The 13,211-nt window shown below is 45.5% G+C and overlaps 1 protein-coding gene across 2 annotated transcripts in view; it reads right to left on the bottom strand.

Annotated features, from left to right (window-relative positions):
- Positions 1-12,865, bottom strand: part of ZEB2 (zinc finger E-box binding homeobox 2) — a gene marked incomplete at both ends in the record, with an annotated part of 130,187 nt that extends 117,322 nt beyond the window's left edge. The window contains 2 exons of one of the 2 annotated variants that reach the window (XM_080689615.1): positions 12,542-12,683; positions 12,848-12,865. In XM_080689615.1, coding sequence (XP_080545741.1) covers positions 12,542-12,683; positions 12,848-12,865 — 160 coding nt within the window. Of the gene's footprint in view, positions 1-12,541; positions 12,684-12,847 lie in introns of those variants that run through there. The other variant, XM_080689616.1, reaches the window with a different exon arrangement.
- Between the last annotated feature and the right edge of the window lie 346 nt (positions 12,866-13,211).

Raw genomic sequence — 13,211 nt, 5'->3', positions numbered from 1 at the left:
CTGGGGAGCCCCAGCGGTAGGAGCAAGCCGAAGGTGCTTCGGAGCCCCCCCAGGGTCTGGTGCTACTGGGATGGGTCCAGGAGGGGCGCAGAACTCCATCCACCACAGTTACAGAGCCCCCCACCCCTCACCCCACACCTCTCCACGTCTGTCTTTCACTCTGCTACTGTCAGTTTGCTGCCTGTACTTGGGCTGTCTCTTTTCCAGCCTCTACCCTGTGAGTTTCTGGCCTGCCAATTTCAACTTGAAGCTTCACTGGGCTGATTTGATGCAAATACCTCCAGGGAAAACCCTGAAACTGATGAACAGTTATGTCAAGTCGATTTTGCACCATCGGGAAAAGGTAACCTCTGCGAGAAAAAAAACAACAAGGTTAAAGAGACAAGGGCTTTTCACGTGTAATACCTCTGCTGCACATCTCGTTCACTGTTTACCATCCCTCAGAAATTGTAACTGTCAGAATTAGTCCTAATTGCAGATGCGAAAGCTGCCATTATAATAAAAACAGAGGCAGTGCAGGCATTAAATGTAGCAGCCTAATTTGTGAGACTACAGAAAAGGTAGAGTAAATGAATATTTCATTACTTTAATTACCAGGGACTACTCTTTTCTTGCCGTCTTATGATAAGTGTTGCTGTAACTAGCAACAGCAAACATCCACTAAAACATAAAGTGCAATAATCGTCCTGCTGTCAGGATCACCGCTTTAAAATACGAGCAGAGAAAAAATATAATGGTTTATCTATTTCTTAGAGATTGCAGAAGTAGGAGATGGAAATTCATTTAATGTCAGGGAGAAAAAACGCACACACAAAGGCACCAGTAAACAGGTTTTAGTCAGAGAATAATGGCTCCAAGAGAGAGTAGAAAAAAATATCAGTTGACTATACATCCGAAAATGCTAGCCCTAAAAGAATGCTGGAAAGGAGAAAGTAGGAGGTAATCGTGTTTGGATTGTTTTGAGACAAAATTTTGTTTTGTGTTGCACAATGTAATTGCTTGAACATCAGAAAATAAAACTCAAGTGACTAGGGGAAAGACGAGGAAGGCAAGTGGTTTTCGAATGATTAAGCAAAGGTGGAAAAAGTTCAAGTTGGCAAAAGTTTAGAAGCTCTGTCCAGTTCCATTTAAAAAAGACTAGATAAAGCCTGCCAGAAAAGGGACTTTGCCTGCAGTTCCAGAGTCTGATTCATAAGATTTGGGGAATATCAATAATGACCACTGATGCCTTGAGAAAAGCTAGGCACCTCCCTGTAAGTGTCACTTTTGGGTAAGGAGGCCCCCAGGAGGTGGGAGGTGGCTGGATGTTGGGAGGTAGGCCTGAAGGTGGGGGTGTGGTTGAGGAGGTTGCTGAGACTGGTTGAAGCCAGCTTGTCTCTGCATTTATCACTCTGTCCCAGAGGAGGTGTTTGTTCAACATAGCAGTTGGACAGCACAAAAACACTGTGGCCAGAAGCCCTATCAAAGAACCTACTGACACGTATCATTTGTGGTCTTGGTTTCACAGAGCAAGGTTCCCTCACACTTTATCTGCACAAGTATAAAACTCTACACATTTCTAAGTGTTGGTTATAGTTTTAAATCCCCCTCCTCTTTTAAAAAAATTCTGTAAACACTACTTTAAAATATCATCTTTATTCAGGACTCCAGAATACTGTTTTAAAAACCATAATAATTTTCAATGAATTAAGCAAAATCTGTGCTAAGCTTGGTAATATTGAAGGAAAAAAAGGAGAACAGTTTAAAGGCATAAAGGTAGTAATTTATCCTAAATAATATGCTTAAAAGCTCAGATTAATAGGTGGAAATAAGTTTTGTAAGAGTCATGTGGCATAGGGAACTCTTTTTCCCCCCAATAATAAATCCTATTAAACAGGAATCTATATTAATTCTTCACTTCTATGACTTGTGTTTAAGTGTGTTTCATTCATAAGTTAGACGACTGTAGTGAAAGTTAAAGACAGAAAGTGCCAGAATTTGGGTCCTAAGGTACATTTGTGTTTGTGTACATATGGGAATGTGTGCATATGGGCTGTGTTTAATTTTCCAGTTCCCATCAGCAGGGCAGAGGTGATGGGAAATCTTTAGAGGGCAACCATTGTGCCTAGAGATAGTTCCCTCTTAATAGGTCTATTTATTATGGAAACACAGTTTACTGAGTTCTTTCTATATAAACCTCACCTTTTAAAATTGAGAAATCTCATGATTTGAAACACTTCCATTGGTGTGTCTAGAATAGGAACTCAGGTACTTCCAAGAATAGGCAAATTGCAAATTTTCTTTGATTACAGTTATTTTGATATACAAGGCCCTATAACTACTATTTAAATTAAGAAACAGTGAGTGATATGCTTTATTGATAGATCATGTGGACACTGAATTCCTTGAAATTTACTCATTCATTTGAAGAAAAAAACCTCAGATCTTGCATAGCATGATATTTTAATTTGTTGGTATACGATTGAATACCTCTTATTTCAGGTGGAGATGGCTATCACCTTGTCAGAAGTATTACTTTTCTTTCTCAGAATTAGTTATTAAAAGAAATGTGATGCTGTATATAAAGAAGGAAAATCATTATGTTTGAATATTAGCACACCATTAACTACTATAAAGGAATCTACTATATCTCTTAGTGTACAAAGTTTTTTTGTCTGTTTGTTATGGTAAACCATTAATGACAATTACCTATTCCCAAAAGAATGTGATCATTTACCTTTATCACCTGAAATTATTTTAAATTGTTTCCACTGCATCCTGGAGATTTAAAACTATACCTGTGTATCTTTGCACTTGTGATGAATAAAGTTGACTAAACTGACCAATTCTGGGTTTATTGTTTGATTAAAAGAATGTTTTTATTTGAATGGAATTTGAAATTATATCTCAATATTTAAGTTTAGAGTTAGACCTTTTCAAGCTCAGCGAGAGAGAAAAAGAGAGAGAATAAATGTGTTGAAATAACACAAACAACCAAGAAAAAAATGAAGAAAACCTTAAAAATGGACTACATACACTGAATGTGCTATTTCATATTCTAGGTTATAGGAAAAGTTATCCAGTCTTAATTTTTAGTAATGCTTTTAAAAAAGAGAGTAAAAGGTAACATGAATATGTACACTAACAGTTCTATATTTTCTTCTAACTCTAACGTCTTCAGATCTCAGTCCTTCCAGTCAGCTGAGTGGTAGAACTAAATTTGCGAATAATCACGAATCATTATAATGATTACATTCCTCCATTGCAAAATGAAAGCATGGTTCAATCAGAGCCTTCTTGCAGTCTTTGCTCTCCATGGACCTCTCATGTGTCCAGGCTCCTTGCTCTTCTGAGTCGGATTTTTAAAGCCCATATTAATTTCTAACCAGGACTGCAGACCTACTGGAAACGTGCATGACTTTTATCAGCACCCGTGCCTCCTTGGGTCACAAACACACAATATCTGATGAGACATTGATCATCGTCCTTCTCCTTTCTCTTCAACTCCTCTAACTTTCCTGTCAGAAGCTTGAAAAAATATGCACAGTTACTGTTGCTGAGGGGAGACAAAGTTTAACTTCTGGGTTGGCAATTGGAGAATAATTCATGAGCAGATTTCTAGCAAATGATATGATTTGCTAAATTTTGGTCTTTGATTTATATTTATGTACTCCTGCTACTGCTAAGGTTTTGCCAACCTCAATTAGATCATGAATGAGGTCATTTTAATTCAACCCCCAAACTGTGACCTGACCATGGTCTGAAAGTGTTCGAAAAGTCATTTTAAGCCTCCCTTTGATTTGAAAAGGAATACTGCATGCTTGGTCGTTCATACAAATAACATAAAACTTAATTATTGGATGATTTGGCAGGGGACCTTCCTGCCAAACAACAGTCAATGCCAGCGACTGTGACGCTGGTGCTGCTCCCCCCACCCCCAGCCCACAGCCCCCTTGTGTACAGGCGCTTGTTCATTGTGTTTCAGGGTAAGATGCTTTCAGATAGGATTTCAGGATCTGGGAGGCAGGGTGCAACTCGAAGGGCGTACCATATTTATAACTCCAGTTAAAAAATGCTGTCTCACCTAGAAGGGAAGTAGATCTGCGCTGTCAAATCACCAGGAGGCTGTGACAAAGGGAGCTTGCAGCCTGACACGGTGTAACAACATAGCAAACACCTTTAATTCTGTCACGTCTCATACCCTTTACTTTCTCACACGTTTATGGCTGCTCGAACGTTGACACCTACACTCTTTTTCGAAACTAAATAAGGCAATCTTATTTCAGCCCAAATGCAACACCTGTAAAGTTATTCTTGTGCCCGGCAAAAAATAACCATTAACTCCTTCCTCATAAAAGCCACTCTGCTTGCGTTGGAGGAGCTGGTAACGGCCCCAGCTGGAGGCCCTGACTCTCAGAGGTCCACATGACCTCCCAGCTCTGAAAGATAGGCGAGGCTTCCCCCTCAAAGAGATGCAAAGGCTGAGATAATGTCACTGTCCGAGCTGGCCTGCTCCAGCACTTCCTGTTGAAGCCCCTTTCTTCATCACAAACTTCTGGTGTCCTTTATAGTAAGAAGAGAGGCCCCAGCTGCTTCATTCCCTCTAGCGACTGAAGTCTAATATTTTAAAAGCTAGAAATGAAAATAGCTTTTCTAAAGATATTTCCTGGAATTTTTAATGTGCTGCCTTGATTCCTTCTTTCTATCTTTTTTTTTTCTTTGCCAATTATAAACCACCATTTGGAGGGCTTATGAGCAATGTAAGTCCACCTCATCTAATTAAACCACATTGTTTTAAAAGCTTGAACAGTTTTCATGTCTACAAGACTTGTCTGAATAATAAACTGCTAGAGCCAGAATTCCGAGTGTCTTTGGAGAGCCAGGATTTCATCTGCTGAGTGCAAAAGGCCAGGCACAGAAAGAGTTAAAGAGTGTTCCTGCATTGCTAGTAGGTTAATATCACAGCTGCCTGGTAAAGCATTATCCCCCTACCTCACTTAACAAAAGCCTCCTTTTGCAAACAGACTCCCACTTTCCCCCCAAGTGTCCAAAGGTGTTTACTGAAGTAAATCTGCCTAAATCCTTCATTGCTTGGGTCATGGGGGTAGGTAGGAGGGGTGGAAGGTGTAGGGATAATCTCTTTTCGTAAATTCTGTAAATCTTCTGGGAAAAAAAAATCAGGAATCTGTGTCACATGTTCATGTACAACTGTTAATATATCCGTTAGTTTTAATCTTATACGTGAAATATGCCTCGATGGCTATTGGAAAAGGCCCCTTTTCAAATAATTCTGCTCTTTGGAGAGATTGTGCTTTCAAAGTTTGTGTGTGTGTGTGTGTGTGTGTGTGTGTGTGTGTGTGTGTGCGTTGAATGTGAAATCTAATTGCTGAAGGAAAACTGTTGGTATCTTCAAAGTGGAAAAAGACAAGACAGTTTAGGAGCAAGATAATGTAGCTGAAAACTTGTCACAAGAGGTTTCTGCTCTTGCCGTGGTCTTGTCCCAGTACCATTAACTGCATGTTACTTTTGCATGTTGAGAATGGAGGCAAATAACACAGTAAAACCTGACAGGTCCGCCTGCAAGGGTTTAAACAATTCCTAGTAAGAAGGAGCCCTTTAGGCACAAACTTTCCCTCTCTCTCTCTCTCTCTCTCTCTCTCTCTCTGGAGAACATGAATACCACCAACCCCTCCCTACAAATCCTGAAGCATCCAGTTTGAGATACAAAAAGGCTGTCATCTCACAAATGTTAAACATACTAAAAAAATCTGAAAAAAAAAAGTATAGAGAAGGTGTGAAAAACGTGGCACTTTACAGCCCTCAAAGCTTTTTAAAATAGAACAACTTTTCCCCCTAAAATTCTTTTCAGAGAATTTTTTTTTCCTTTTTGGCTCATTTGAGAGTTTCTTTCTTGGCTTTTTTCCCCTTTCATTTGAAAATATGAATTATCATAAAAAGTCAGGGGGGGGGGAATAGGAAAGTCTTTTCCAGTTTTCCTGAGGATTTATCAGTGTGCTCAGGCTGGGTGTGAGTGCCCATCTCTGCAGCCAGGCCAGGGGGCCCTGTCTCCAGCTCACCCCTCCTCTCCCACCACCCCCAGCATCCTCATCTCCCCTCTGATGGTGAACAATACTAGCTAGAACAGCCACATCTGAGGCAGCATTCAAGGGCGGGAAGTCCACACACCTGATCCCAAATCTAACAGGCTTCTCGGGGAGAATTCGATCCCTCTCTGACACTTTTTACCTCAAGTGTTGAGCGGGTGGCCATGAATAGTACAGACATGCCATCTTGTAACACTATATGCCTGTCAGGAGGGACAGGGCCTGGTTGAGCACCAACTATATAAGGCTGGTAACTAGGGGAAGCCCAACAAACAGCCACAAACACCTAAGTTATTTTACTCAGCTACTTTCTCTCTCTCTCTCTCTCTCTCTCTCTCTCTCTCTCTCTCTCTCTCTTTCTTTTCATCTTGGCTTTCTGTGGCAGAATGCAAATGGAGCCTGGCGGCGGTGAAAGGGCTGAATTGTGATTAAGAAGAAGAAGAGCTCCTTTCTTTGTTCTCCCCTCAGGGGATGTTTACTGGGAGAGACACAGCGGATCAGATATGAAAGGCATTCAGGTCAGCATTGATGTGAGCGAAAGTGAAATCATACCTAAGGCATTCAAAAGACCGCCGTGTCAGGGGTTCAGCTAACGGTGCAGCTACTGTGCGTGTGTGTCTTCCCGGAGAAGGCAAAGATCTTTTCACAGACGAAAAGGGGTTTCTCCCTGATTTTCTACAAAATTATAAAAGTCTCCCCCACCCCATTTACTTCCCACCACAGGACACAGGAGTTGGTATTTTCTCTCCTCGTGGACCACACGCGAAATCAGACCAACTTCTAATAACTGTATTACCTAAATGAACCAGCAAGTCACCATCTGAGCTGTGAAATCTCTCTTTTTTTCAGCAGGTGTATTCATGTGGGCTACATATATGCATAATATGTAGGGGAGAACTGAGAGGAGAGAAAAGCCAAAAGACACAGGCTGGGGTGGCTTTTCCTCTCACCTCCTCAAGAAGAAACAACACACACTCACACACACACACACACACACACACACACACACACACAGTATAAAAACAGCACAGAACACCTTAAAACGAAATCCTTTATTTACTTTGTAACTACTAGTTACACTTTTCTTGAGAGCTTTCACTCTGACACAACTGTCACCCAAGATAAAAGTATTTGGCACATAGCTATTAAGGCAAAGGCTTCCATAGAGCCTTCTGATTATTATCGTTTTCCTTTTTAAAAATTCCTGATGAAGAAATGCTTGAATCTTACTTTTTAAAAGTTTATACTCCCCACAGCCCAAATAGTCATTCAATAGATTTTCCAAGTGGTAAGCTGACGCTGTTGGCATAAACAGAGCTACATAAATATATACAAAATTCACAAATCACAGCAAACACACAAATAAAAAGGAGGTGCCTTGGATATTTCAAGGCTTAAAAATGAAAAGGAAAAAAATTTCATTTCATCTGATTACTAAAGAAGAAAAAGAAATAAAGGAGGGGGAATAGGGCTATATTTATTGGTTTTAAATCATCCTTCCCTCTGCTCTGAATTATATTTTTCAACCTTCACATCTTGGCTAAAAAACATATTTGGGCTTACGTTAACATCTGCTTTTGTGGTGACATTTAATTCTGTATATTTTCAACTAGTGTTTCTGCATCACAGATTTTCCTCCTTTATCTCTTTGCTCTAAAAAGACAACCAAAGAGCAATCAAAAAGGTGTCTGACTTGGCCATTCAGACAATTGCCCCCTTGTGGGAATGCGGGAATGAATGGTACAGTGGACACCCCAGCACCATTGACGTTATAAACATGTAAATGAAACACATTAGAGCAGACAATCAATTGTCTGTGAGCATTGCAAACCTGCACTCCCTCTCTCTGTGACAGGCACAAAATAGTGTCTACCTTGGGAAGCCACGGTGCTGGAGAGGAAAAGGACAAAGAATTCTCTTTCACACAGAAGAAAATGCACCTTAAAAGCCTTGGAAAAATGCAGATGACAAAAACTGTTGCAAGGAAAAGAATCCCCATGTCTTGGAATAGACGCAGCACTGCTAGGGAGCTGGCAATGCCCCCCCCTCCTACCTTCAGGGGAGATACACAATTTTTTTCCCCAGGAAATATTCTTAATATGACATTAAGGCCTTTGATAACCTCTTGGAATTTTCTTTAAGCAAATTAAGAATGAAAGAAGGAAAGCATGTGAAGGCCATAGCAGAGCAGTTCAGCAGGCAACTTTCATCTTGGTTTTACCCGGCTTTGAAAATAAATGCCGAAAGACCTGGATTTATATTTATATTTGTTTGGCAACAGAGAAACAATGTAAAGTTTAAAACCCCTGCCAACTCTTACCCCCGGTGGACCATCACACTGAGAAAGCCACCAACCAGGCTTGCTACTGGCTCTGCTAAGGAAGGCAAAAGCCTGTTTCTACCCCAAATTGACTTAGTTTTTCCAAACGGAAATAAAACAAATAGATCAGCCTAGATACATAGCCCCCAGCGTTGTGTGTGTGCAGCATGACAAAACTTGCAGACCTCCACAGGGAGAACAGGATGGGGATGGAGATCTCTGGAGTACCCTCAGAATGGGGACCTGCGCCACCACAGCTACCCCAGTGCTTTTAAGAGTCAGCAAAACCGGCTTCCTACCAGCTCATCAACTTTATGAAGAAAGCTACTTGCCAGAGATCTCCACGCTTGCAAAGATAACTAAGTCTGTGACCAAGTGAAATCCAAAGGAAACTTCCCCGCCTCGTGTACTGGGGGGCTCCGACTCTCCTGACCCATTCCAATTTCACCACTCAGGGAAGAGAGCTGGGGGTTTCAACCTGAAGAAGGGTTGATTACCTTTCTTTTTCTTTCCATGTAAGCACCTCTGAGATGGGAGAACAACGTCTCTGTCCCTCATCATCTCTCAGCATCACTACCAGAACCCCCAACTCCCTTTAAAGAAGTGGTGAGGAGCAAGGGCTTGTTTTAAACAGAGATAATCACTCCTGCTCATCTGGTGGTTTCTCCTCTAGAACCCAAAGCCCTGAACGCATTCAACTTGATGCCTCTCTACCAACTGTGAAAACCAGAGAGCAAAGGTGTTGGTTAAAAGCTCCACCATCTCCCCCCTCCCACCCCCAATCCTTTAGTGAAAACTCTGGAGAAAAATCAAACGTAACTTTTCTCTCCTTCTTCCGTTTCCTATTTCTTTCCTCATTCAGTTTTCCCCTAAAAGACAACTTCTTTCCCTTCTCTGAAATAAGCAGTTTCCGGATCTGATTTTCCTGACACGGTGCATGTGTCTGTAAGATTTTTCAGAGGCTGAAGCTGGGAGGCGGCAGGCCGGGGAGGCAGGCCCCTCTTCCCAGGCCCCACAGGAGGCAGGAGAGAAGCCACAGCATCCCAGGACCTGCTGCTGCCCGGATCAGGGGCAGAAGCAACAAACTTTGCAAGTTACAAACGGGCTGGACTGCGCCGTGGCAGGCGGCAGCCGGGCACCTCCCCGCCCGGAGTGCTCATTCCTTACTCCAAGGCTGAGCGGAGATAGTGGGGTATAATCAGGGGAATAAAGGGGGGCTGGGTCCCCCGCCTCTTTAGCTTTAGTGAAAGTGTTGCAAAGTGAGTCAGGAGACTGAGGATCATCTGACTGAACTTTCTTGAAACCGACACACATTCTTGTCTGCAGACAACTCGCTTTTTGCCTGCTTCCCCCTCACCCCACTCCTTTCCTCCTGCACATCTTATTTTCTGGGAAGAGATTTCCTCCTTTCCATGTGGGGGAAAGGAGACTGGCTCTCCGCTCTGGGCTAGCTTGGCCCTGGCACTGTCTTGGCTAGGCATCTTACTAGCCTGAGAATCTGGAAGGTTGGAATTCAGATTCTTATTTCTCTCTTTGCATTTATTTTCCTCGAGCTGCTTCTTTCTCCTTTTGCTTTTTAATAATTGTACACAGCATTACCTTCTTAACCAGTGATCTTGACCAGCCTTTCAAACCTACACACTGCGGTATGCTTTTATCTGCTTGTCGCCTTAGTCTATATATTCACTGTTGACTTCATTAAAATTATATAAAGTGCCATCCCAGGTTCTTGGATAGCCACCTTTTTTTTTTCCTTGCAGCGTCTACTTCTATGGTTATTATTGTCATTATTCCTTTCCAGGAATTTCTATATGATGTTGATAAGTATCATCATAGTTAGTGTTATCAGCAGAGACACAAGCTCAAAAGTGACATCTTTTCCATGAATCCAGGAAAGAAGAAAAACCCACTCAGTTCAGATAAATCCTGGCAATTCCCAAAGGAAAAGGATTGGATATGTGTTTGATGAGAAAGAAAATGAAAAAGGTGGGAGGGGGGCTTTTCTACCTGCTTCTCAAAACCAGGACACTGCTCAGTCAGATTGAGCCCAGTGAAAACACTGACAAGTACTCAATTTACAGCACATTTTCTCACAGACTTTTTTGGGGGAAAAGACAGGTAGCAGTCAAAGTTAGGGAAACTAAGCAATAGATAGGCTTGCTGTTATATGTGCAGGGTCTGAGCAAAATGTCTTAAAATGTGCAATTTAACTTTCCACTCCGGAGTGTGGAGGTTTCTCCCAAGTGAGTGGCCGGGTGGAGGAGAACTGGTTGCTGTGCCCATAACTGGGCACCTTCCTGGCACTCTGTTCCACCTGCAAAGCCCCCAAGGGCTCCCTCTCAGCTAGCATCCCAGGGGTTCCCTCTCTCTTTGCAGAACTGGGCCAAGTGGCCTTGTCCTCACTGCTGAGACCAGGCTAGTCACCGGTGGCAAAATCCTGAAGGGGGGTAGGAGGAAGGCAAGAAGAAACACACACTTTAAATAGTCTTCCCTGGAAAAGAACACTTCTGGGGGCCTTGATTTAAATCTCATTCTCCTTTCTTTCTTAAAAAAAAAAAAAAGACTGTTTAACATAAGGGGGGGGGCCTCCTTGACACAAAGCTTTTGTTATCCAGTTGATCAGCAACGTACTTTAGATACTTGTAAGGGGGAAAAAAAGCCCCACAACAGACATTGATTTTAGAAAATCAATAACCAACATTTAATAAAAGGAGCAGAGGAAACACAAGAGAGGAGAGAGGGACATTAGGTGTAATTTTAGTGTCTACTAAATTACCCAGAGATGGAGAAGGGGAGGTCTCCTGTGTAAGGACCACCTTAAATAATACCAGGCACGGGAGTGAAGAAAAAAATTAAATTAAAAGGGACACACACACACACACACACACGCACACACACTCACTTAAGAGAGGCAGCCTGAACTGAATCTTGGGGAAGCAGCTCGGAATATATTATTGTACTTGTTTTTTTGTAATTCTAAGCCAAGCAAATAGATCAAAGACAGCACAAAGAGGGAAAAGGCAGGATAACATAACGAACAGTTTCTGACTAAAATTCCTCTATCACTCCCCCATATGGCTCGACACCTCCACCACAACAGGCAAAAGACACACACACACACACACACACACACACACAGAGAGAGAGAGAGAGAGAGAGAGAGAGAGAGAGAGAGAGAGAGAGAGAGGCATCGTTTGTCTCTAATCAAAATCCTCTCGTCTTTGTGTGTTCCTCCTTCCAGCGCCCCGCGATGCCCCCAGCCGCCCCCTCTCTGCGCCGCGGGCACCGGGCCGGGCCGGGGGCCACGCGCACGTCTTCTCTAGAGGAAAGTTGGTCCGGGTGGGCCGGGCGCCCGGCCGGGGCTGGGGCCGCGGGAGGCCGGGCGGGCGCTCGCCCCGCGCCCCTCGCCCGCTCGGGAGCGTCTACGCGGCCGGCGCCGGCGGCTCCGGCTGAGCGCGGAGGGAGCGAGAAGTTTCCTTTCCGAGTCTGGGCTGGCGCTGCTTAGCTTGTTTGTTTTGAAGGGCTGTTTTTTTTTTTTTTTTTTCTTTTTAAACTCAGTATCCTCCGTCAGCTCCCGCCGGCACCCTCTCCAGCCCCCAGCCCTCTCCCCTCCCCCAGGCGCCGTCCGCACACTTGCCAATCACTTTTCCCTTTTATTCCCACGATTTTGTTTGGGGGTAATACCTAGGGGGTCTCTCGCCCGCCGGCTCGCCCTCCCGCGCTCCGGCTCCCCCACCCCCGTCCCTGCTCTGCCCCTCTCCGCCGTGGACCCGCGAGCCTGTCACCCCTCCCTCGAAACTCCCGCCCGGGCTGCGCGCCCCCCGGACCCCGGCTCCGTCCTCCCGCCCGGCTCCGCCCGGGTGGCGGCTCCCGGACCGGGGGGGAGCCCGCCCGCCCGGCCCCCGCGCCCCGCCGGCCGCCGGGCAGCGAGCGGCCCGGGTCCCCGCGGCCGCGACCCCCGCCCGGGCGGCGCTGGGCTCGGGAGGCGCCGGCGGCTCCGGGAGAAACTTTCCGCCCCGCGGAGGCGCAGCGGCCCCGCCGCCCGGACCCGCCCTGCGCCGCCGGCCTCGGGCGCGGGGCTGCGCCGGCCCCTCCCCGGCCCCCGGCCCCCAAAAGTTTGGTTCGGGCCGCTTCTTACCGTTTTTCCTCCGGGGATTGGCTTGTTTGCGCCTCTTGCACCGGGGGCCATCCGCCATGATCGGCTGCTTCATTGATAAGAGCGGGTCAGATGGCACTTCGCATGGACTCGGCGCCCGGCTCCGGCTGCTCGCAGGCTCGATCTGGCAACAGACACAGCGACAGTGTGGGCATCGCCCCCGGGACGCAGACCCCGGCCCGGCCCGCGAGCCAGCGCCCGCCGCCCCCGCGCCCCGCGCCCGGCGCTTTGTGCTTGTGACTGTGCGCTGTGCTGCGCTCGCTAGGGGATCAGAGAGACCAGAATTACATCTTCCACATGAGTCATGACTCCTGACCGTCCGGGGACGGCGCCCGGCGCGGGCCGCGGACCCTCCGCTCCGCCAAGTGCTCAGCCCGGCTCGGGAACTTGGGGCGCGGCGCGGCTGGCTCTCGCGCTCCTCGCGGCCCGGCCCCCCCACCCCCCATTCCCCAGAGGAAAGAAACAAACAAACAACGCGAAACGGCCTCTGGATGAAGAACACTCGGGTAAATTGATAATAGTAATTATTGGAAGCCCACTCGCCCCGCGCCCCCTCCCATCCCGTTCCGAGTGGATCGAGGCACCGTCTCTTCCTCCCCCCCACGCCCTCCGCCCCCCAAATTAAGATTTCCCATTTTACGGGGCAATAAGA

The sequence above is a fragment of the Muscardinus avellanarius genome (assembly GCF_963383645.1).
Source record: "Muscardinus avellanarius genome assembly, chromosome: 2".
Classification (NCBI taxonomy): Eukaryota; Metazoa; Chordata; class Mammalia; order Rodentia; family Gliridae; genus Muscardinus; species Muscardinus avellanarius.
Note: the sequence above shows the minus strand (reverse complement) of the source record. Positions and strands in the feature narration are given on the sequence as shown.